At 38.8% G+C, this 24511-nt stretch overlaps 1 protein-coding gene across 3 annotated transcripts in view; it reads left to right on the forward strand.

The window, feature by feature from the left end:
- FRAS1 (Fraser extracellular matrix complex subunit 1) overlaps window positions 1–24511 on the forward strand; it is a 404600-nt gene that overhangs the window by 126388 nt on the left and 253701 nt on the right. For all 3 annotated transcript variants that reach the window (XM_036104730.2, XM_078068823.1, XM_078068824.1), the window contains exon 3: window positions 21497–21604. In XM_036104730.2, coding sequence (XP_035960623.2) covers window positions 21497–21604 — 108 coding nt within the window. The remainder of the gene's footprint in view (window positions 1–21496; window positions 21605–24511) is intronic.

A 24511-nucleotide genomic window follows, 5' to 3' on the forward strand; every position in this document is an offset into this window, starting at 1 on the left:
AACACTCTAGGTATCTCATATAAGTGAAATTACACAGTCTTGGTCTCTTGTGACTGGCCTGTTTCACTTAGCATAATGTCCTCAAGGTTCATCCATGTTGTAGCATGTGCCAGAATTGCCTTGCTTTTTAAAGGCTGAATACTATTCCACTGTATGTATATACCACATTTTGTTTATCCATTCATCTGTTGATGGTTACTTGGGTTGCTTCCACATATGGGCTCTTGTGAATAATGCTGCTATGAACATGGGTGTGTATAACATGTTGTTTAGGTGAAAAGTTCTTTTCTGGTTCTGGAATATGTCGCTTCCTTGTATTTTGGGTATCCGCCATTGGTTGAGTACTATCCTTCCCTGAGGTTATTGCAGGACCTAAAATGCCATATCATTATTTCTTTCAAATCCCGGGCACTTCTTCTTCTTGACCTGCTATGCCATTTGCCATTGGTATGCCCACCAGTTGGTACAGTGCTTGAGACACAGTGTAGATATTTATTAAACAAGCGAATGAATGAATGAAGTAAAATTAAATCGAAGAGAAACAGGTTATTTTTCCCCATACAATGGTTGAGACCTCAGGGGCACCTGGGTGGCTGAGTCGGTTAAGCGTCTGCCTTCAGCTCAGGTCATGATCTCAGGATCCTGGGATCGAGCCCCACATTGGGCTCCCTGCTCCGGGGGAGTCTACTTCTCCCTCTCTCTCTGCTGCTCCCCCCTGCTCGTTCTCTCTCTCTCAAATAAATAAATAAAAGATCTAAAAAAAAAAAAAATGGTTGGGACCCCAGGCTTGTCTAGATATGTCCCAGAAGGCTTCTCTTTCAAACATCTGGCCCATGTTCCTATTTAAATTAACTCAGTATAGATGAATTTAGCTATTGTTCTATATTTTTAGTCAAAACACATATCCAATACCTCTTTTCCTGCCTTTCTTCCCATGATTTGAACACAGTAGAGGCTCAATATATATTTACCATAAATGAGTAAATCTGAGAGTGAATGTATGTATGAAGGAATTATTTAATGAATGAGCCAACTAAGAATATATATTCTTTGGTGAGTTGTGTATTTCTTGGAGACCTTCATTATGATAGGAGAGAGAAAGGGAAGGAAGGAGGAAGGGGAGGGACATAATTTATTCTCTCATTCCACAAATAACCACAGTTCTGGGTAGTGGTGGTTCAGCAGTAGACAAAGCGGGCATGGTTTAGGCTCTCAGGGCCTTATGTTCCAGGGAGTGAAACAGACAACAGAATGATTTCCAGTTGTTCTCATGCCATGAAAGGAAACAGGCAGCCATGGTAGAGAAAAATAGGGGCCTACTGGGGAGGGCAGTCTAAGAGGACATGGATGAGGAGGTGACACCTTCAGTGTGAAAAGGAGCCTGGGCAGGAGAAGTGGGGGGCTGTGCCGAGGCCAGGAAATGCCTGGCCAGGGGAAAGCATTCTCAAGGAGTCAATCTGACTACTGGGGAGAGGGGAGTAGAGAGGAGTGAAGCCAGAGCAGGGGCCTGGCAGGCCATGGTAAAGAACTTGGACTTCTGTTAAGAGCGTTGAAAATCCACTGACATGTTTGAGTGTGAGAAAGGTATGATCTAGTTTGTGTTCTAAGACGCTCGGTCTGGTTGCTACAGGGAAAATTATTGAAGGGCGTGTCTGGAAGAGGAGTGCGCTGTCAGGTCTACCTATGGGAGCCACAGCCCAGGTGAGAGGTGGCCTGGAGTGGAGGTGACACTGGAGCCAGGGAGATGGGGGCCGATTGAAGACTCAGTATCGAGATAAGAGATTGCCTTCTTCCCCTCCTGTGTTTCGTCTGCTTGTCCCTATGTTTATTTTGTTACCTATGAAGGCAGTTCCTCAAGGTCGGCGGAATCTGTTGCTATTATCACTGCCATTTTGATGAATAATTTCATTTGGTACTGTGTCAGATTCTAGGCATTAGTTCACTGGACAATAGCTATTGCAAGTTTCTATCCCCTTTGACTTATGAACTTAAAAGATCTGTCTCTCTTACACATGCACATCAAAAATATAAATTATTATAAGTTAATATTTCACTGAATGAAATATGGTAATTCCATCCATCGTAGTCATATCTCTTTGACTCCTAAGCTTTGTTTTGGAGAACACACACAGAGAGAAGGGAACAGTCTTAGAAGGATCTGTGTTTAAAATACAGCACACTATGCTTCCCTAAAACTCACTTTTTGTTCATAGAGTGTGGTGAGTTTTGAGTATATCTGGAAATATGTTACATTTGCTATGATTTGTTCAAGCTATTCTGGAGAAGAGTAGACTACAATTTTTCCTGGTACAGCTCAGTTCATTATCTGAATATTGCAACACTAAGTCAGGGGTGGACAGTTGTAGGAGTGACATCAGGGGATTATGTGGGGACTGAGAGTCAAATGCATATTGTTTGCCTTATGATACTTGGTTGAAACTCAGGTTATGACTTAACTCTCAGATCTTGTCTAAGGGCAGATCTAAGAGAATTACTCTGTAGAATTTTTGGACCCACCATCCTTTTGACCCTGCTCTTAAAATTGTGGTTAGCCCCAAAATCAATCAAACCACTCTTCCTAGAGATCTTGAAATAAATGATGGTCCTGAACCCCTCCAAACCCAGAGCAACCCACTTCCCACCCTTATCCTGTGGGAAGGAGGGGGAAACCAATCAACTGTTGGGGATGAAGAAAAGATACATGTAGGTTTCTTGCCTTGACAAATTCTGAACTCTGCCTACTCTTTGTGTGATTTTTCAAATATAAAATGTGAGATTTCTTAGGAAATGGTCATTAAAATGAATTCTTTATCCTTTCAAGTCACAAAATAGGATTTGTAAATTACAGAAGACATATTCCTTTCTGTCCTCACAGAGGAAACATTGTCTGTTTCAGGCTTCATTTTCCCTAATATGGGGTTTCAGCTCCAGCTATAATTCAGGAAGTGCTTGTCTGGTAATTGCATTCTTTTGCTGATTTTTCTCTTTCTCATCTTGAAGGTGATTTTATTTTTTCATGCTATAAACCAAATGTTATTTAATGTTCTTATTAGGGAAGAACAATTAACATATCCATGAATTGTGGTCCTATTTATACATCTGTTTCAGAGTGAATTACTTGTTTGCTTAAGAATGAAGTTCTACCTCATTTAAGACCACTTTTGTCTATTAGCAAATGAATTCTATTTGAATTTTCATGAGTGTGTTTTACTTCATACCAAAGAGACATTGTTTTAGAAAATCAGAACATTGAAAATTTTTTAAACCAAAAACGTATTATCTGCTTATAAATAGTGGAAGTTGAAACACAAATAATATATTTCCTAATTACTTTTTCTTCTAGACCTAGCAACAATTGATCCTGGGTGTGTATATGTGTATATATATGTGTGTGTGTGTATGTATATATACACATATACACTACTTAAACAAAATGTATTTTAAAAAAGCATTTAAAAGAGCCATCTGCCAGGTCAAATTGATTAAGCATCTAAATAACATGTTGGATTTAAAATAGATTTGTGTGAGGTATCTGTTTCTTCCTTGAGGAACAATAATAAACTTTGTGGAGAAGGTTGAGCTTTCTCCAGAGTTTACTTGAGATGTCAAGATAAGTAATTGCCTTGCTGCTACAAATTTGGAACTTAACATTTCGTTGGGCCTATTTTTGCTGCCACTCCATAGATAATAAATTTCATGAACGGATCTTTCCATTGGCAGAAGTTAGCTCCTTTTGTTTTCTTTGCAGAAAATGAGTTGCTTTGCTTTGTGATAGGCAGGTATCCAAGCACTAATACTTTTCATTTCAGTTTAGAATCAGGTAATGACGGCCCATCTTTCTTCCTGACAGCTGGGATGACAATCTTGCTTGTCCCCTATCTTCTAGTACAGCTCAAGGACAGGAACAGTGGCTAGAATTTTATCAGTAGGCCCAAGAGTCAAGGGACAGGAGTGATGTGGTTGGAGTAGGCGATTAACTCAAGATTCCTTTCATGTTATCAACTCCAAATTGACCAGAAGGTGCTATTTTGCTGAGGAACCTTGAAGGCCATCCCTCACTTACCCTCTGGAATGATACAAACACAATCTATTTTGTTGATCAGTTCTTTTCCTCTCCCTCTCTCTCTCTCTCTCTTTTTTTTTCATGCAGTCAATCAGGTGTTACCCAGCTTGAGCTTGCAGGACAAATCCGGTCTATGGATGCTGGCAAGCTAAAGATGAGTTTTATAGCTTTAAATCGTTGAAAAATCAGAAGAAAAATATCTCATGAAAATGATAGGTTAGTGCCTGTAAGTAAAATTTTACTTGAACACAACCTACTGATTCACTTACATATTGTCTATGGCTATTTTCTGCTATACTGAAAAAGTTGAATTGAGTAGTTAGGAGAGATACCGTATGGACCACAAAGTCTAAGTTGAGGCAAGTCTAGGCACTTCTCAAAAAATATGTTATTTGCTATGTATACAGCTATGATCCTGTCTTTAACTGTAGTGGTGATTTTCCTGTATTGTGGACAAGGTATTTTTTCCCAGAACCAAATGGAGAAAATTTGTTAGCATATTTCTCATGTTCGGTATGGTCTAATTGAATTAAGGGATGAGTCAAAGCAATAAGCCATCAGAGCCTGTTTGGACAGTAAATCCATGAAATTTAATGATTAAATTTAGATTAAATTTAATTTAATTTAATCTAATCTGGAGGTCATCTAATCCGGAGGTATGGGTAACTCAGTGGTAACGCAATGGTAACGCATCCATTGAGTTTACCTGCTTCCTCTTTATCCAGTCATTTTATTTAGGAGCTCATCTCAACTTGTCAGGTAGGCAAACTTCCAGAAATTTCAAGAATACTAGTAGCATTTTTTCTTTTTCTTTTTTTTTTAAAGGAATTAGCACATGTTTATTATAAAAAATAATATGTGGCCAGCTGTCTTTTTTTTAAACTAAAAAATAAGTGGGAATATAGAATTTACTATAAAGATTAAAAATACCAGATTTTTTAATGGTCTCTGGTAGTGTTTTAAGATTTTTTTTTTCCTTCTCTGCAACAAATCCTTGTATGTACACAAAGTTAATGTGATAGTAAACTTCTGGGCTGATTAATTGATATTTGAAGTAAAGTTACCTGTGAGGGTATTTTTGCATATGTATTAGAAACCTTAAAAATTTGCGTATGTCCTGTCTTTACCTATGCAGATCAGCTAAGTAGCATGCTATTTAAAGACGTTTTAAGAGTTGTCCTACCTCATTTCATTCTTTACTCTAGCCTGGCTTAGCATCCTGTCACCTTTAGTGTCTAGGGTGAGCCACCCAGTGTGCGTGGAGCATGAGCTTCCTGGACACGCGGATCTACAGAGAGTTGTGAGACCCCAGCCTCCTAGAAGAGGGTGGCAGACCCTGATTTGCAAATGAACGCTTTCCTCTTTCCCACATGTGACATTCAGCTTTAGGACAAGATCACAAAACCTCTTCAGTCCATATTAAATATCAATCACACGGCCCCAAATGGATAAAGGCTGAAATAGTGTCTTTTGGATGAAGCCCAGGAAATAAATTATACTGTGTGTTCTGTCTTTAAAGGAATCATTCCCCCAAGGGGGCAGGAAATTTTAGGCTTGTCCACAGTGTGACCAGACAGGACTCTCCCAGGCTGTTTACAAGGGCTGTAATGAGCCTCCTGTAAGCTCTGGAAGAATATAGGAGAGCAGGGCAGCACTGTGGAGCCTTGCTGGGTTCAGTCTGGACTATTCCTGGGCCTGAGGCACTGGTTGATTCTGCTCAGCTCTGGAAGAGTTATTGCAGTTTTCCAGCCAGAACTTCTGAAAACTCCAGTGGAATCTATTAGAACCCCTCTGTGGGATTCACCTAGGATTCTGATACTGGTCAGCAAATTCTAATGGCTCAGTGATTCAGAGTTACTGCCGCACCCTCCCCATCGCCCCTGCTGCTACTCTTATTTCCTGTGTGCATGTCATCTTATTGGTGAGACTGTGACTCCCCCACCCCCACCCCGAAAGTCATTGTCTCCTATTCTTTTCACAGCCCCTAAACACTAGTGGGACTTTGCATTCAGTTCGGTAACTTCTCTGTAAATGTTGACTGTGTGGCAGGACTGGAGAGGCTAGTTCTCAGGAGAATGTGTGCTTTTGCATGTGTATATCACTGTGTAATGTTAATGAGTCCCAGCCAGACCTTACCGGGGCAGTGATTTAATTCTCTTGCCATTAGTCAAACAAACAGTAGGTGGGACGGGTGTTAAGCCTAAATATCTCCGGTGCACCATTCGAACCATACGCACCACCTGTGGGTTTTTTGCAACCTGCCCTTTTGTTGTGGTGGGTCCCCTAATTCTCTTTTCAGTCCCTTTCATCTCTTCATTGTTCTCAAAGGCACAGTTCTGTAAACCACATAGAGGTCTTTCAACTTCTCTTGCATTTTGTTTGATTCAGCCAATTGACTAGTACTGTCAGCTAATTGGAGTGGAAATGTAAAATGAAAGCTGTATTATTCAGCTGCCAAGTCTCCTCACTTGGCAGGGAGTGGGTGATGCTGGTAATTGTACCAGAAGTGTAATTGCTCTGGGTTCTGCCTCTGGATTTAACAGTGAACCCTGGGAGGGTCTTCTCGGAGACACCCGATACCTGCTTCTCTTCAGTGGCTTCCTGGCAAACAGGGAGGCTTGAAGCAAATCAAATCTAATCAAGCATTCTTAGTTAGAGAATGCAACCACTGGTGTGTTTTGCTGACTGAGGGAGTGGATTGCTTGGCCTAAGTACTTAGTCAATATGTCATTCCCATCAGAACTGGCAGTTAATTTCCTCTTGGTTTGGAATGGGGGTGAAGATGCTAACCTCATATGCCAGTCGTGGCTTGTGCCAGGATGTTACGGGGAACAGTAGCTGGTGCAGAACAGAAGCCCGTTTGTAAACTACTTATGAGTGAGGGAAGGTTTACATGTCTGGAAAGAGTTGAATAGCTTCATGGAAAAATAAGGGAAGTAAAATGTAGTTGATTAGTTCGTCATTAAAGTTAATCATCTCTGTGGTTTTGGCCCAACCAAGCTGGCTTTCTTTTTTCTTTTCTTTTCGTTTTTTTCCACTTCAATTCATGTATCGAGTGACAGTGGTGCACAATCCTTTAGGGTAGATTATGTGGGCTGTAGCGTGTGGGATCGAACGGCAAGGGGAACTTCTGCTCTTCCCCACGACTTAACCCTGAGCCCGTGGCATACAATAGTAATCTTTCTCACTTAATCTGCCTGGACAGAGCTTCAGAATCCTTCTCAACACAGCATTTTAAGTGGTTTTTTTGTTTGTTTTGGTTTGGGTTTTGGTTTTGTTTGTTTGTTTTTTGCAGAGCTGGCATATGTAAGAAAACCTGTTTACCATCTCTGACTTAGAACTTTAGAAGAATATTTCCACTATTAACCCGGGAAATGGAAATAGCCGCAGCTGTGTAATTATTGTACTCTCTTCTCAGTTGCCAAGATTGAGAGGGTTGATTTGAGCAGTGTTGTCTGGTACAGTTCTGTTACCATATCGTCATTACTTTATTACGCCATGTGGCTTTATAGAAAGCGTCCTCAAACATTTCCAGAGGAGAAGCTGTCTTTGTTTCTTTAGAAGCTTAAGATCTTGAGTAAGATATTGAGAATAAGGTTGCTGAGGCAGGGCTGGCTACCCTTGTTGGTCCCAGATTCCCTCCCTCGCAGAAATCCTTGCTGCTGGCAAGGAGGAGGCGTGGAGGTGGCAATAGCAGCCAAAGTCAGTTAGGTCAGTTGATCAGTTATGCACAAGCCTGTCAAGAGCTGTTCTCTCCAGAACTATTATTTTTTTAGTTGAAAGAGCATGGTTCTTGCAACCAGGTAGTCCTGGTTTCATATTCTGGATTTCCCAGTTAATATGTCACCAAACAATTTTTTTTAAGTTTTGGTTTCTTTTTGTTTTTGTAAATCAGAAGGAATAATTAAGTAATTAACAGGATTTTTGCAAGGATTAAATGTTACATGTAAATACATACATGTATACACACATTTCTATGTAATATATATATTATAGGTATATATATGTGTTTATATGCACCTGTGATATACAGATACAGGTATATGTAACACACACATATGTAATACATGTGTGTAATAGTTGCTTAGTAAAAAGTAGCTGTGATTATTGTGTGGACATATAACTTGTGTAATGACATTTTAAAATGGACATAAAATGGGGTTTGGAAAGTTGTGTGTTTGATTTTTTAAAATGCATTATCTTTATGGGATCTTATTTTGAAAAGTAAGCTTTCTAACTTGCTTGACCATTAGGAGTGGTTGTATATTGATGAACTTTGTCATGAAAATGCACACATCAGAAAAAGAAAATCCAGCAGATGATGATCTGCTTTATAACTTCTGCACAGAGGTGAACGGTGATGATCTCTTTGAGAAACAGAGGTCATATAAAGATTTATCTGGAGTACAGGAAAGGTCCAAGGATGGAGAAATGGGAGCCTCTGCTCCACCCTATAAGTGTTGGGCACTGTGCTGAGGAATCAAAAATGTGTTATCTAATTTATCCTCCTAATATTCTTCCATAGAGATATTTTATTATCTTTAAAATTTTTATGTAAAAGCAAACCCAGGCTGTCAGGATAATTATTTTGTTTAAGGTTCTGTAACTATTTAGTCAGGGGGCTAGATTTCAACTCCCAGATGTATGACTCCAGAATTCATCTCCAGATTATGGACACTGTGACCTAACCTCTGAATTTTATGGAGGAAGAATCTGAGGTTCTGGCAAATGACTTGTCTAGTGTGCCCAGCTTGCTGAAGGCAGGTTCTAACTCCTAATCCAGTGCTCTTTTTCCGCACTTTGTTCTCTCTCCAATTATTCTTTTCCTTTGTTCCCTAATTGTTTTAAAAGTCTTACTTCTTCAACTGTATTTCAAGTTCAAGTGCATATGTGAGGGATGGGGTTGTATTTTTCTGTATCTCTCACTTGCTTAGAAGAACAATAGATCCTCTGTAAATTCTTGGTGACTTGAATTGTTGAAAGATTTAGTCTCTGAAATTCCATTTTGAATGAGGCAGTCAAATATACATATATACAAGTTGGGGCTTTATTTTTGAGACTTTAATTGATACTTTATAATAATGGTTCTCAGTGTTATTGGATCCACTACACTGTTTTTATCCAAACTGACAATCTTTATCTTTTAACATTTTCATTCAGTGTAATTACTGATGTTTGAAGGTTTATATTTACTATCTTACTGTTTGTTTTCTGTTTGTTCTACTGTTCTATGTTTCTTTTTTTCTCTCTTTTCTTCTTTTGAATCAACCCAAAATTCATTTCCCCATCTTTTAGCTTGTTAGTTATACATGCTTTTACTATTTCTTTTAGTGATAATCCTAGAGATTACAACATGTAGTAATTATTTTATCTCTTCCCAACTAGGACTAGGACCTTGAAACACTTGATTTTTATTTAACCCTTTGCTGTCTTATGTGTTATTGTTATGCAGTTTATGTCTACATATATTTTAAATCCCACAAAATGTTATTATTTTTGTTTTGTACAATTATTTTTTAGATTTACCCACACCTTTCCATTACTGTCAATTCCTTCCTACATTACTGTGTTTCTATCTCCAATCATTTTCTTTTTGCCTGAAGAACTTCCTTTACTTTTTTTTTTATGTTCAGGTCTGTGGGTGACAAATTCTTGTAAGTTTTATTAATTTAAAATATCTTCATTTCACTTTTATCTTTTGAAGGCTATTTTTGCTGGGTATAGAATTCTAACTTAGTGATTGTTTTCAATTACCACTTTAAACATTTGTTTTCTGACTTCCATCATTTTTTTGTAGAGAGGTTGGCTATCAGATTTATTGTTTTTCTTTGAAGATAATTCACCCCTCTATAGATTTGAAGATTTTTCTGTATGGAAACAACTTAAGTGACTGTCAGTGGATGAATAGATAAAGAAAATGTGGTGTACACACACACAGGAATATTATTCAACCTTTAAAAAGAAGGAAATCCTATCATTTGTGACAATATAGATCAACTTGGAGGGCATCATGCTAAGTGAAATAAACCAGACTGAGAAAGACAAACACAACATGGTATCACTTATGGGTGGAATCTAAAAAAAAAAAAAAAAAAAGTTAAACTCATATAAGCAGAGAGTAGAAAGTGGTTTCTAGGGGCTGGGGGGTGGGGAGGAATAGAGAAAGGAAAAAGAGATTTTATTCTTTACTGTTAGTTTTCAATAGTCTTACTCCGATATGCTTAGGTATTATTTTCTTTATATTTATTCTGCTTGATAGTCTTATTACTTCTGGAATCTGTGGCTTAAAGTGTTTCTTCTGTCTTGGAAAGTTCTTGGCTGTTATTTTTTCAAAAATTTATTTCTGCCAATTTTCTGTCATGTGTTCCTCAATTGCCCATATGTTAAAACTTACAACATGTTTCATGTGTCTCCCATGCTCTTTTCTGTTTTCTGTACTTTTTGTTTTTTGTCCTTCAGTTTGGATATTTTCTATTGAACTGTCTTCTTACTTACCAATATTCTTTTGAGCTATGTCCAGTATGCAGTTAAAAACAAAATTAATCTCATTTGTTTGTATTTTTCTGTTCTAGAATTTCAAATTAATTTTGGTTGGAGATACTGATAAAATATTCATAGTTATTTTTAAATTTCCATATATTTTTTTGTCCTCTGTTATTCTCATAAAGTTCTAAACAAAAAAAGTACAGTCTTTCTTTGAGTTACATGATAGTTAAATTTCTGGATAATTCAGTGTGTATTATTACCAGTCAATAAGTTCTTTGTGTTTATATGTAAAACAGAGTTAGGATAAATAATCAGATAATTATAAACAGATTTTTCACTAACATGGATGTTCGGTAGGACATTAGAATGTCATGTGGAAGTGGGACAGTTTTTCTTTGTGTCTTGCATGACATGAAATCTAGAATTTATGATCCCTGTCCATTAAATGCCAGTAGTACCCCAACCTTCAGTCTTCAGAACAAATTCTCAAATGCTTCTTAGGGTGGCATAGCCCCTGCTTAGGAGCCTGCTTTACATTAAATAGTGACGTTTCTTTGCCTGTAATGAAGTCTTTGACTCAGGGCCTTGGCCAGGCCTGAAAACAGACATTTTAGAATGTGGTTTTACCTGGTTGAATGTGAATGTCAGAACAGCTCTCAACCATTTACTGGATGGCCAATTTAACTAGGCCAACTGCCAAGAGCCTGGCTACAGGAAAAAAAAAAAAGTTAGGGATTAAGGACATGCAGTAGAACTTCAAATGATATGTACAGTGTTGGCATGCTGAACATGATAGCATCAGGCAGGTGAGCCTGGAATTCCATCAGAAATAGAGGGGCCCTTTCAGAACAAAACTCTTGACTGAGACTTAAGTCTAGAAGGCAGGATCTCAGTGCATACTGAAAATGGCCAGTGCAGGTGCAAGACTTATTGGACAGCATGGGGAGTGAAGTGCTGTTGTCTGTATATTTGGCTTTTCAGCAGTTACATCACAAAATAGCTAGTGATTGTCTAAATTTGGGAATATCCATCCATCCCTCAGTCAAAAACATTGTAAGTGCCTGCTATGTTTTAATCACTATGGGAATGCGAGGGTACTTATATGTAAAGAAATAGTCTCTACTCTTGGGAAAGGAGGGTGGCAAATAAACTAATTATAAAAGAATGATAATGATCTATTGGGGAGGAAGACAAGAAAATAAATACTATAATGTGAGAGATAATGGTATAACAATAATTTAATTTCCTGTGCAAACATTTTGAATGTTTATTTGTTTTCTTCATTTGCCTTAGGAATATGAAATGAAGTCTTTGAGAGCAGAATTTTTAGAGGAAAAAGTGTAATTACAAACTTAAGCTATAGCAGGGTCTCCCTAGTATCTGACTTATTTAAAGTGGAAATATGAGTCAGACTTTTTATTCATTATAGAACTTCTTTTTTGTGGGTAACATCTCTAGAAATTTATGAGGGTTACTTTGTCATAGGGGTGCTCTTAAGCTTGTCCTTTCACTATAACAGGATTGTGTTAGAATGAATGGAAAGCTGGGTATAAAAAATAGAAGAGTTACAGAGCTAAGCCTGTGTTTCCATTGCCTCAGAATTTGGAATATGAAGCACATTCACTGGGCATTTAATTTTATTCTACATTTTGAAGAGATTCTTTTTTGTTTGTTTTTTTGTTTTTTGTTTACTTTTCTAGGAGTATAGTTTCCACAGCACTCTCTAGTGGAATAGTTTATAAACATTTAAGCTGTGGGAAAGTTAACTCTCCCTTATCTTGGAAACTGGAGATTCCAGGAGGGATTTTCTAAAGCTCTAAATGCAACAGCTACTCCCTCTGTCACAGAAAATACCATGATCAACTGGTTAAGGTTGTGGCAAGTGACCAAACTCATAACTAACATTTATTGAGTGCTTCCTATGTACCAGTCACTGTGCTAATAAGTATATTAATTTATTTCATCTTTATTATCACTCTGTTGAGTTCTATCTTATCCATAGTTTATATGTTAGGAAGTGGACACTCAAGAAAAGCTAAGAGATTTGTTCAAGATCCCACAGTTAGGGAGCAACTGAATTGGTATTTGAACCCAAGTTTACCCACTCCACCATACTGGTATTGCTACTTGAGTTAGTGTGATATATGACCTTGTGTTCATAGACCAGGGCTGTGGGTACAGAAGTAGGTTGGTTGGAAAAACAAAAGCTTCAGAATCAAATGGACACTGGTTCAAATATAGATACTATCACTTATAAGGTTTGGTAATATTACCTAACCTCTGTGAACCTTGGTTTCCTCATCTGTAAAGGAGAGGTGATGATATCTATCTCAGAATATTTTAGGAAGAAATATAAAAGATCTGAATGTGCCAAAGAGTCTGGCATCCAGAAGGTGCCGTTTTTCTCCTTTTTCTTTTTTGTAAAAAATAGAACTCGGAGGGAGAAGTCTGATATTGTGGAAGTGGGGGAGCTTTGGGAACATGAGGCAGGGAAATACTGACTTAGTCAAGGAGGTAAAGAGGTCCTCCTTGAGGAAGTGGTGTTTCAACTGAGACCTGGAGGACATGTGGAAATTAGATTAAAAGGGGTAAGCATGTATAGGGCGCCTGGTGGCTCAGTCGGTTAAGTGTCCAACTCTTGATTTTAGCTCAGGTCATGATCTCAGGGTTGTGAGATTGAGCCCAGTGTTGGGCTCCATGCTGGGCATGGAACCTGCTTAAAATTTTCTCTCTCCCTCTGCCCCTCCCCCCTCAAAAATGGAGGAGGTAGGAGTGTGCTTTGCAGGCATGGGGAACATTTTAGGCAGGTAAGTCACTTAACCTCACAGTCCTTTCCTCTGAAATTTGCAGTACTGCCCTCACGTGCCTCATCTTGGCTTGTAAAGTGAGAGAGTGGAACGTGATTTGACCTGGTAAGACTGCTGTACAATAGAAGGCATTCATTGTTACAGATATTATATGACAATAGTGTGGCATGGAAGGAAAGGATGGGTTTGAATTCAGATCTTCTCATCACTAGATGTGTTCTAGACAATGCCTTCAGTCTTCCACACCTTATTCCTTTAGTCTTTCCACACCTTATTCCTTCATTTATAAAATAAATGCTTTCATGAATGCATTTATAAAATAAAGCTTTGTTCCCAAGATGCTGGGAGGAGCAGTGGGCTGGCATGTATATGGGGGACCTGCAGAAGTACTGGCATGTGGCAGGAGCTTGGTCCCTTTCCTTCCCTGCCCCCACTGTGCTACCACACCATCCTAAGGAGACACATGTACAAGAACTCGATGTTAACTTGCCTTGCTTTCAGCGTCTCTTGTCAGCCAGCTGAACAAAGACATTTTCAGTTATATGTAGCAGCTATCTTTTCATCTGTGATTCATGCTGTTGTTTCTGTATCCCAGCTGATATTCTAATAGCTGGTGCCTTCGGGTTTATCATTTTAAGACAGCAGGACGGGGAGATCAGGTACAGGCTAGTCACTCCAGGATGCTGAAATGGGAAACTACTTAGGTCTTTGGTGTGGAAAACAAGAAATTCCATGAGGGGGCCTTATATGGAGCAAGCTTTTGAAATTGGTCTCAAACAGGAAGTGGTCTGCCATTTTCTCTCTTATTTGGCATTAACTTGTATTTGCCCCTCCTGAAAGGAGAGAATTTAATGTAAATGTAAGGACTCCTGTGTTTTCTTAACAATAAATATCCTCTGCTCTTTTTTATTTGGGGCCGGATGAGGAGCTTTATGTGAACTTTACAATGAGACTGAATGAAAAAGGTATTGTTTATCTAAGCTGTCTGAGGAAGGGCACGTGGGGAAAAGAATTGAACTCTAAAATAACCTTATGAAAATTATTGATTTGTTTCTTTATGGTTCTTTGACAAACAAGAACATTATTTCCGTGCCTGAACTGGAGCTGGGTCAAAGAACCCTTTTTTATAGATTATCTTTTCTGAAGACCAGACTTGTCAGAAAAATAAACCTCCAGGAATGAAGATATGAGACCCAGTTGAATATTGTGGCCCTTTCTTGCTTTGAAGGACAAGTAGGGAACACAATTAATTTTTAAAAATCGTACTCGGTGCATGAAGGTTTAGGAATAACTCAAGAAGTTTAGATAAATGGCTCACTGCTACATATTTGGTAGGTAGTTTGATTTAACTCCACTTCCCCCATGCTAGTGTAACTCCAAAGCCCAGATTCTATTTACCTATGGTCAGCAGGAAAAGGGACACAGCATTTTTTTGTTGTTGTTGTTCTTGTACCTTATATATTTTTTTATTCTTTTATTATTATTTTTTAAATTTTATTATATTATGTTAATCACCATACATTACATCATTAGTTTTTGATGTAGTGTTCCATGATTCATTGTTTGCGTATAACACCCAGTGCTCCATTCAGTACGTGCCTCAGTTTGTTTCTCAGAGTCTATAGTCTCTCATGGTTCGTCTCCCCCTCCGATTTCCCCCCTTTCATTTTTCCCTTCCTGCTATCTTCTTCTTTTTTTTTTTTTTTTTAACATATAATGTATTATTTGTTTCAGAGGTACAGGTGATTCAACAGTCTTACACAGTTCACAGCGCTCACCATAGCACATACCCTTCCCAATGTCTATCACCCAGCCACCCCATCCTTCCCACCCCACCACTCCAGCAACCCTCAGTTTGTTTCCTGAGATTAAGAATTCCTCATATCAGTGAGGTCATATGATACATGTCTTTCTCTGATTGACTTGTTTTGCTCAGCATAATACCCTCCGGTTCCATCCACGTCATTGCAAATGGCAAGATTTCATTCCTTTTGATGGCTGCATAATATTGCATTGTATATATATACCATATCTTCTTTATCCATTCATCTGTCGATGGACATCTTGGCTCTTTCCATTGTTTGGCTATTGTGGACATTGAGGCTATAAACATCGGGGTGCACGTACCCCTTCAGATCCCTACATTTGTACCTTTGGGGTAAATACCCAGTAGTGCAATTGCTGGGTTGTATGGTAGCTCTATTTTTAAAGGTCACATAAGTTTCACCTAGTATGTGCAAAATCTAGACAATAGGGACACAGCAGTGAACAAAACAAACAAAATTCCTGCTCTTATAGGGCTATGTTTTTTTTTTTTTTTAAGATTTTATTTATTTATTTGATAGAGAGACACAGTGAGAGAGGGAACACAAGCTGGGGGGGGGGTGGGGTGGGAGAGGGAGAAGCAGACTTCCAGCTGAGCAGGGAGCCTGATGCGGGGCTTGATCCCAGGACCCCAGGATTATGACCTGAGCCAAAGGCAGACGCTTAACGACTGAGCCACCCAGGTGCCCCTAGGGCTATGTTCTAATGGGAAAGAGAAAGACCATTCGTAAACAACGGTATAATATAATGTTAAGTGGTGACTCCTAGGAAGAAAACCATGTAAAGGAATAGATAGATGCAAAATACTGTCTGAAGAGGTGGTGTTTGAACAGCCACTTGAATGAAATGAAAGAATAAGCCACGGTGATGTTTGGGGGAAGAGCACCCCAAACAGAGGGAATGGCACATTTTAAGGCCCTGAGCTGGGAACATACTTGGTAGTTCCAGGAACAGCAAAGAAAACCAGTATAGCTAGGGCCAGGTAAAAAAGGTTTGTGAGAAAGGGTAGAAAATGAAGTTAGAGAGAGAAATAAGTTGCCACTTGGACTTTTTAAGCAGTAGAGAAGCATGACCAGATGCCATCAAGCTATGACAATCCTATCCTGAAGCCCATCTGCATTCTGGACCCCCACTTCGGAGCCTGGCTTACTCTAAATTACAAGTCATGTTCCCCAGATGGTGCTTAGAGAGACTTCTAGCACCCTCTTCTTGAAGGTGCTTCCAACAGCTCTCATTTGTCAGCCCCAAACTGATCCCCAAACTGATCTGTGATCACACAGTCTTCAGCTGGGTCCTCCCATTTGACTCAAGGAAGCTTGGGGTCAACCAAAGCTGAACATAAGGACAGAAGAATCAGTAATTCTTGATGCCAAGAAGATCCATCAGAATTAGGAAAACAAACTCAAAAAAGGAGAGTGTTGTGCTGTCTTCCAGGATACAAGTACACAGGGACCTGATGCCCAAGCTGCCCACAGCTGTCGCCACACCCAGGGAAGCCAGGGGTCCTGGCCTGCATCTCCCTACCTGGGAAGTTCTCATCAGCTCCGTATCTCAGCACTGAGTCACCTAAAGATGGCTTTGAGAAGCTGAGATTTTTGTGAAAACACTTCACTTAAAGAAATATGTTTCATTGAGCAAATGAATAAATACACATGCCGATTATACTGGTCCAGCTTTTCTAGAAAATTTTAATATGCTATAAGAAATTATGAAGTTACATTTTTGTTATTGAAAAAAATAGAAACTGTGGATAAGGATAAAGGAAAAAACAAAAAAATTACCTATAATCCATACCCAGGAATGACCATCTTTCACTTACTGGTTTATGTAATTCAATACTTTGTTTCCATGTACATAAACATGTTTTTATCATAAAAATGGCATTATATTCTACATATTATTTTGTAACTTGGAAGCACAGTTTTGGGTGAGCTTTATTTCTTTTTTCTCATTTTTGTTGTAAGAAACCAAGAGAATTTAAAATGAGAGGAATCAATAATTGAAGTAGGGTTATTATACCATTCAAATTGAAGAAAATTTATGTTGACAGTTGATACTGCTCTTATAGAATACTGTAAATAATTTCCCCCCAGAAACTTGAGTGAGGGATATAATCATTGTTTATTTTTAACACTAATCAAACGTTCAATAAATACTTAACCAAGTGAAATAAGGTTTTTTTCCTTGAATTACTTGGCTATTACTTTAAGATATTTGGAGATGGAGGCACTATATTACCTGCAAGAACATTTGATTCACATATTATCAAAAATATTAAAAGCTGTATTAACAGATCATATTTTGATTGCTTTTTAGGTTTGTCATAATCTAATCCTTTAATCTATATTCTAGGGAAAAACTATTTTAAGACTTTCTTTTGCAAAGTGTATTAGATTGGAAGAGAGGATTGTAAAGCAATGGAATTGCAATAGTAACATGGAAGATCTGTAAAACTTACTTTACAATGTTATTTCTTTGGATTTTATGGCTTTATCCAAAGTTTTAGCTATTGAGGAACTCTAGTAGCCCCACCTTCATGAAGCAATTTTATGGAACCATAGAAATTGATTCGTAAAGTTTTAGACCTGAAAAATAATATGGCCGTCTATCCACGCCTTGGTAAAGGGCTCATTTTATTTAAAATTAGCCATAAATTACTTACTCTATAAGGACATCAATATAAGGAAGTTTTTGACAAGTCCGATGGCCAGTTGAAAATTTTTTTCAAACACAGTTTGATTCCAGTGAAGTAATAACCTTCAACGTTATGGAGATTTTGTAGTGCTGTCACTTAGACATTGTTTTTATCAAGATCTTGCATCCTAACTGGGATATCTCATTTTGCCTGGATGGATATTTTCTTTTTTTTTCTTTTATTATGTTAATCACCATACATTACATCATTAGTTTTTGATGTAGAGTTCCATGATTCATTGTTTGCGTATAACACCCTGTGCTCCATTCAGTACATGCCCTCTTTAATACCCATCACCAGGCTAACCCATCCCCCCACCCCCCTACCCTCTAGAACCCTCAGTTTGTTTCTCAGAGTCCATAGTCTCTCATGGTTCGTCTCCCCCTCCGAATTCCACCCCCCTTCATTTTTCCCTTCCTACTATCTTCTTCTTTTTTTTTTTTAACATATAATGTGTTATTTGTTTCAGAGGTACAGGTCTGTGGTTCAACAGTTTTACACAATTCACAGCCCTCACCATAGCACATACCCTCCCCAGTGTCTATCACCCAGCCACCGCATCCCTCCCACCCCCACCACTCCAGCACCCTCAGTTTGTTTCTCCTGAGATTAAGAATTCCTCATTGGATGGATATTTTCTTGAGGGTTAGCAACCTCTCAGGGTTGTTCATTAATTCAGCCAACACTCAGGAACCATGCTCGATGAAGGGGATACATAGAGAGGAATAAAACGAGACCTCCTTCTTTAAAGAGTCATGGTCTGGTGGAAGACAAATATGTAAACAAATTCAGGAGGGCCTCTTGGGCCCAGATAAACCTAACTTTGAATTAACATAAAGAAAAATTATGCTGCTATGAGTGAAAGTAAAATATGATTCCGTGTTTTTAGAAGATCCTGTTTAGAGTTCAGTAAGCCAAGTCCAGTGATTGAGAGCTCCTAACAAACATCATGGACTGTTTTGGAGTCTGGGGTCACTAAGACAGAAATTGATATGTGGAGAAGTTGACCCCTGGTGTAAGAATGCCACACCTGGAGAGAGTGAAGGTGACTGTGCTGAGAGCCATAGTGAGTGTGTGAAGCTGGTATGGCCATCCTGTGTCCAAGTGAAAGGGAGACATGGAGGCCTGGTTATGTCAGCTCAGTGAGACAGAGCTTCCAATTACCTCAGGTGTGTTGACAGTGCAATCTGTGGATTCATTCTTCCCTGCTGCAACGTCGTGAATCCTTTCAGTGCTAGGGTCCTAATGAACTAGTAATTCCACTCTGTTTTACGTGTGTAGGCTGGAGTGGGAAGATGAGGAAGTCAGGTACTTATGGAACTGTTTTCATTCTGAGAAAAGGAAATGTTTAGGAGATGCTTGCTAAATGACTGTGACATCTTAGAAATATTTGGATTAAAAATAAATTACGCTTAATTAGCTCTTAGTAAGTTCCAGGCACCATTCAGATCTCTTTAAACACATCATCTCATTTGATCCTTTCAACAAGCCTATGAGTTAAGTACTTTATCATATCCCTACTTTACAGGTGAGAAACCCAGGGCACAGGTACCTTAACTTGATAATGGACTCACCATTCTGAATGGTGACACCAGGATTCAAGCCCAGGCAGCCTGGCTCCAGAGCCTGACTATTCAGGTCTCTTAGAGGCTTTGTGAACTTGAGCAGATTGCTCAACCTCCCGCATCTTGTTTCCTCATCTGTAAAATGGGAATAGTCATAATTAGTGCAGCTCTGTAGAGTTGTGCATGTAAGTGCCTTGCAGAGAATTGATGTGCAGTTACTTCCCTCTCTGCTGGGCCCAGCCCTCTAGAAGGATGGCAGAGTTCAGGAAAGCCAACTAGGCCACCCTCCTCTAGTACCACAAATGCCTCCCCTATCAGTGCTCTCTGCTCCAAGAGTCACGCATAGGTCAGCCGAAGATAATAATAAATGGTAGCTGCTGGCTTCATGAAGTTGTCATTTTTATTTAATCTGTATCCTGAAACTGATATTGTGTTCTTGAAATCAGCGGGGAACATATATTACCCCGTGCTTGGGAATGAAATTTGTTTTTCTTCACCTACTTGTCATCGCTCTTTCGCTTAAGAGGAGACTGTAGATGGCACACACACTATTGCCAATTTCAGAGGAATGTGCTATAACAATAAAAGAAAGAAAGAAGGAAATTCAGAGGTATTCCTAGTACTCATTTGCTCTGACTCAGAGTTTTTGTGAATTAGCCACTGGGAATGTAATCTCACCTTAGATATATTTTGTTTCTCTCAAGCGACTTTGGGTTTGAAGCACCTTCCCTAAGAGGTTATACATTTAACATTTCTCGGTCTGAAAGGATGTCTTCATTTGTGCTTGGGAATGTTGTGCACATCCATGTTAGTCTGTACTAGTGTTGGTATGTCAGACATGGTCCTCCAGAGAAACAGAACCAAAAGGAGACATATGGGTATCTTTATATATATGCGTGTGTGTGTGTGTGTGTGTGTGTGTGTGTGTGTGTGTGTGTGTATATAAAAAGAGATTTATTTTAAGGGATTGGCTCATGCAGTTGTGGGGACTGGCAAGTCCAAAATCTGTAAGGCAGGCCAGCAGGCTGGAAATTTAGGCAAAAGTTAAAGTTGCACTTGCAAGTCTGAAATTTTGAAATTTGTAGGGCAGGCTGGTAGCCTGGGAATTCAGGCAGAATGTAATAGTCTTGAGGCTGAATTCCTTTCTCTCCAAGAAACCTCAGTTTTTGCTTTAAAGACCTTCAGCTGATTGGATGAGGCTCATCATGTCATCCTGTGTAATCTCCTTTACTTTAATCAACTGATTGTAAATGTTAATTACATCTACAGACTATCTTCACAGCAATGTATAGGCCGGTGTTTGACCAAACAGCCAGGACCCATAGCCTAGACAAGTTGACAACATTAACTGTCACACTTGGTTTCTGCTTTTTTGTGGGGGAAATTCCAGTTCATCCCAGTTCAAGTCAAAGGCCCTCATGTTCATGATCCATAATAATGTGTGAGAGTCTGAAGGATAGTGCTCATATGCACGCTTTGTTTGTACCCCAATATGTTTAGCATACAGCTGGACAGATCACAGCCACTCAATAAGTTGGTTGATCCACCTTAAAAATATTGAAATTCGTACTCAAGTCCTTGTTTCTATGAGCATTACAGTAGGCAGTATGCAAGAGCTATAAAGTGAAGTCTAAGGTGCTGATATTAACTAGTGGTAAATGCTGCTTTTAGGATGCTGGGTTACTGCTAGTGCAAGTGTCATTTTCCTTTAAACATGCTCCAATGGTTTCTGTTACTTAACAGCAAAGAGAAACTTCATGTCAGGGAGCAGCTTGTCCTCCTGAGGTTTCAGGCCAATCGATGGTTTTTACTCTGGGTATCGACAGCTCTCTGTGTGTGCCCTTGTTTTTGGCTACGTGGGCTGACTGTGGTGAAATGGATTATACAGCTTTTATTGCCTCTCGGGGTTTAATCAGTGCCCAGCAAGCACTGTGTATACCTGTGACTTTCCTTTGCCTTTTAATTGTTCAGACTGTGGGGCTGTCGATGGTACCGCTTCTCTGGGCTCCTACCTTGACTGATCAGTTTTTAACTCAGAGCTTATGCTTCCTTGCAGGATGCCACAACTTGGAAGCCTGATTCATGCCAGAACTGCCGTTGCCATGGCAACATCGTTATCTGCAAACCTGCTGTTTGCAGAAACCCTCAGTGTGCCTTTGAGAAGGTATAGCATCCTAATTATATCCTAAATGTACTGGTAAAGTCAGAGCAGGTTAGGGTTTTTGCATCTTTTTAGTCATCTGGTTCTGACATTTATCCCAGTCTCTAATTGGAAGCCTTATGAAATGCAGGAGAGAATTTTAACATATCACATTTAAGAATATCTTAATTTCTGTTTATTGAGAATTTACTCTGGACCGGGCGCTCAGTTAAAGGTTTACAAATGTTACCCCACTTAATAGTATGGGGGGTAGGTATCTTGCTCCCCACTTTACAGATGAGGAAATGAAGCCTGGAGATTTCAAGCAATTTACCCACGATTATGCAGTTAATAAACTACTGCCCAGAGGTTTCCCCGGGGCTGACAGATGCTAAAGCGACTGATACGCACCATGACATTTACAAGCCATTGAATGGATTGAAAGTCAGTGTTGACTTCTTGAAGACAATTTTCTAAAACCGTTATTTGTTCTGCCACTGACTGTATTATTGCCCTGCCATTGAGCTCCCTCAGAACATGGGAGAGGCTTTGACTCCAGAAAGCTCCTGGTGGACCAAGTATATGATGGATATTTCTTCCTTTCCCCTTTGTTGAAAATTTTCAGTTTTTTTCTGACTATACATCTAATTCTGTTAGAATATTTTTTCCAGTTGCTGACTCTTTTCTTTTTAAAGTGAATCTGTTAAAAAAAAAAAAAAAAAAAAAAACAGCTTAAGCTTCAAATTTGAACATTTGAAACTTTCTGGAGAAGATTAAATTATTTTCTTTAAAAAGCATTCTGTCAATTTCACAAACACAGTTTATTTTTCTAGTTTTCTCCCTCCCCCCATAATAATCTTGAGGCTTTATGCCATCTAGTGCTAATAAGTTTCTGTTTGTTTTTAACATTGGAGTGAAGAAGGTTCTGTATACCTTTCAGTGTAGCCCTCCATTTCTTCATGGGTATATTTCTGAGAAGCTGTGTGTACATCCAATGTTGGTAAATTTAATAATATTTTGTTGTATATTGTGGGGCTTCCTATTTTATGGAGCACGTAATCCTAAAAGATCTCTACTTAGCTTGCTGAGTAATTCATGTCAGAATCTGAGTTGCTCATATAAGGGCCGTGAAGACATACCCTCCTCCACTTCACACGAATAACTGTGGTATCATGTAAGAATAAGAAGCCTTGCACTAAGTGTTAGAAAGATATCGATTGTGTTGCTGGAAACTAAATGTGTTCTACACCAGAGGTCAGCAGACTAGATCTGGCCTGCCACTTGTTTTTGTATGACCAATGAACAAAGAAGAGTTTTTATGTTTTTAAAGGGTTAGAAAAAGACAGAACAATATTTCATGATATAAAAATTGTGTGAAATTAAATTTTAGTGTCCATAAATAAAGTTTTCTTGAAACACAGCCATACTCATTTGTTTATGTGTTGTCTGTGGCTGCTTTTACACTACAGGGACAAAGTTGCATAATTGTGATGTAGACCAAATGTGGCCCCCAAAGGCTAAAATATTTATTATCTTGCCCTTTACAGAAAGTAAGTTTCTGACCCTTGTTCTATACCAAACATGACGTTGTCCCTTCCTCATTTGTTTTTCTACTTTTTCTCATCTCAGTAAATGGCAACTCCTTTCTCCCAGTTGCTCAGGCCAGAATGCTTAGCATCATCCTTGACCCCCAACTCTCTCCCACATCCCACATCCAGTGCATAAGCAAACACCCAGCTCTTCCTTCATAAAATCTTAAGTCCCAAATGCAATCTCCCTGCTTTTAAGTCTGGTCACACCTATTATCATTTTTTGTCTATATTTTCACTGTAGCCTTTTAACTTGTTTTACTGTTTCTGTACTTGCCTTTTTCATTGTAATCTTGATATAGCAGTCAGGGTGATCCTATTAAAATTTAAGTCCAATCATGTTGGTTCTCTCCTTAAACTCCTCCAATGGCTTCCAATGCCTTCTCACTCAGAGTAATTGCTCACAATGTCCTCTTAAAGTACTATTGTACCCCCTGTAATTAATCTACTGTTCTTTCCCTTGCTCATTCTGCTTCAGACACCAAGTCTGCTTGGTGTAACCTGGAGATGCCGGACACATTTCTGCCATTATGGCCTTTGCACCCTGCTTTTCCCACTGAAATTGTTTTTTCTCCAGATACAGATAATATATGTGGCTTGATCCTTTACTTCCTTTAAATCTTGCCCAAACACCATTCTATTTAAAATTGTAAATCCCTACCCCACCACACATTTCCTATCCCTCCTCCATGCTTTATTTTTCTTCTTGACACTAATATCAGACATACTATATATTTTACTGATATTTCTTGTTTACTGTCTCTTTTATTCACTGTATATAGCACCTGAGCATGGTAGGTACTCAGTAAATTTTTTTTTTTGATGAATTGAATGAATGAATGAGAGATAAGGCTAGACAGTTGGTAAGTTCAAGGTATGGAAAGCCTTGTACTATGCTGTACTATGGAGCTTGGGATTTTATTTTGAAGATGATAGAACACTAATGAAGATTTCAGGCATATGGGTAGAATGGTCAGCTTTTCTTTTAGAAAGATCTCTTTGGTTTTTCTAAGATAATGCATAATATTAGAAATGCGGGGATCAATTTAGAGTTCATGAGAATAATCCAGATGTGGGGATGAGCACCTAAATCAGAGCACCAGTAGCATAGGGCTCAAGAGGAAAGGGCAGGCTAAAGAACACTTAGGGGATAAATCAGCAGAAACATATGAAGTTAGGAGGGTGAGGGAAAGGAAAAGGAAAGATGATTCCCAAGTTTATGGTTTGATGACTCGTTGGTTATCTGAGCCACCAACTAATATTGGACATATAGGATAATGAGGAAAAGCATTCCATCTGGGAAGAACATGATGATTACACTTTAGGGAACATTACATGTGAA

The sequence above is a fragment of the Halichoerus grypus genome, chromosome 3 (genome assembly GCF_964656455.1).
Source record: "Halichoerus grypus chromosome 3, mHalGry1.hap1.1, whole genome shotgun sequence".
Lineage (NCBI taxonomy): Eukaryota > Metazoa > Chordata > Mammalia > Carnivora > Phocidae > Halichoerus > Halichoerus grypus.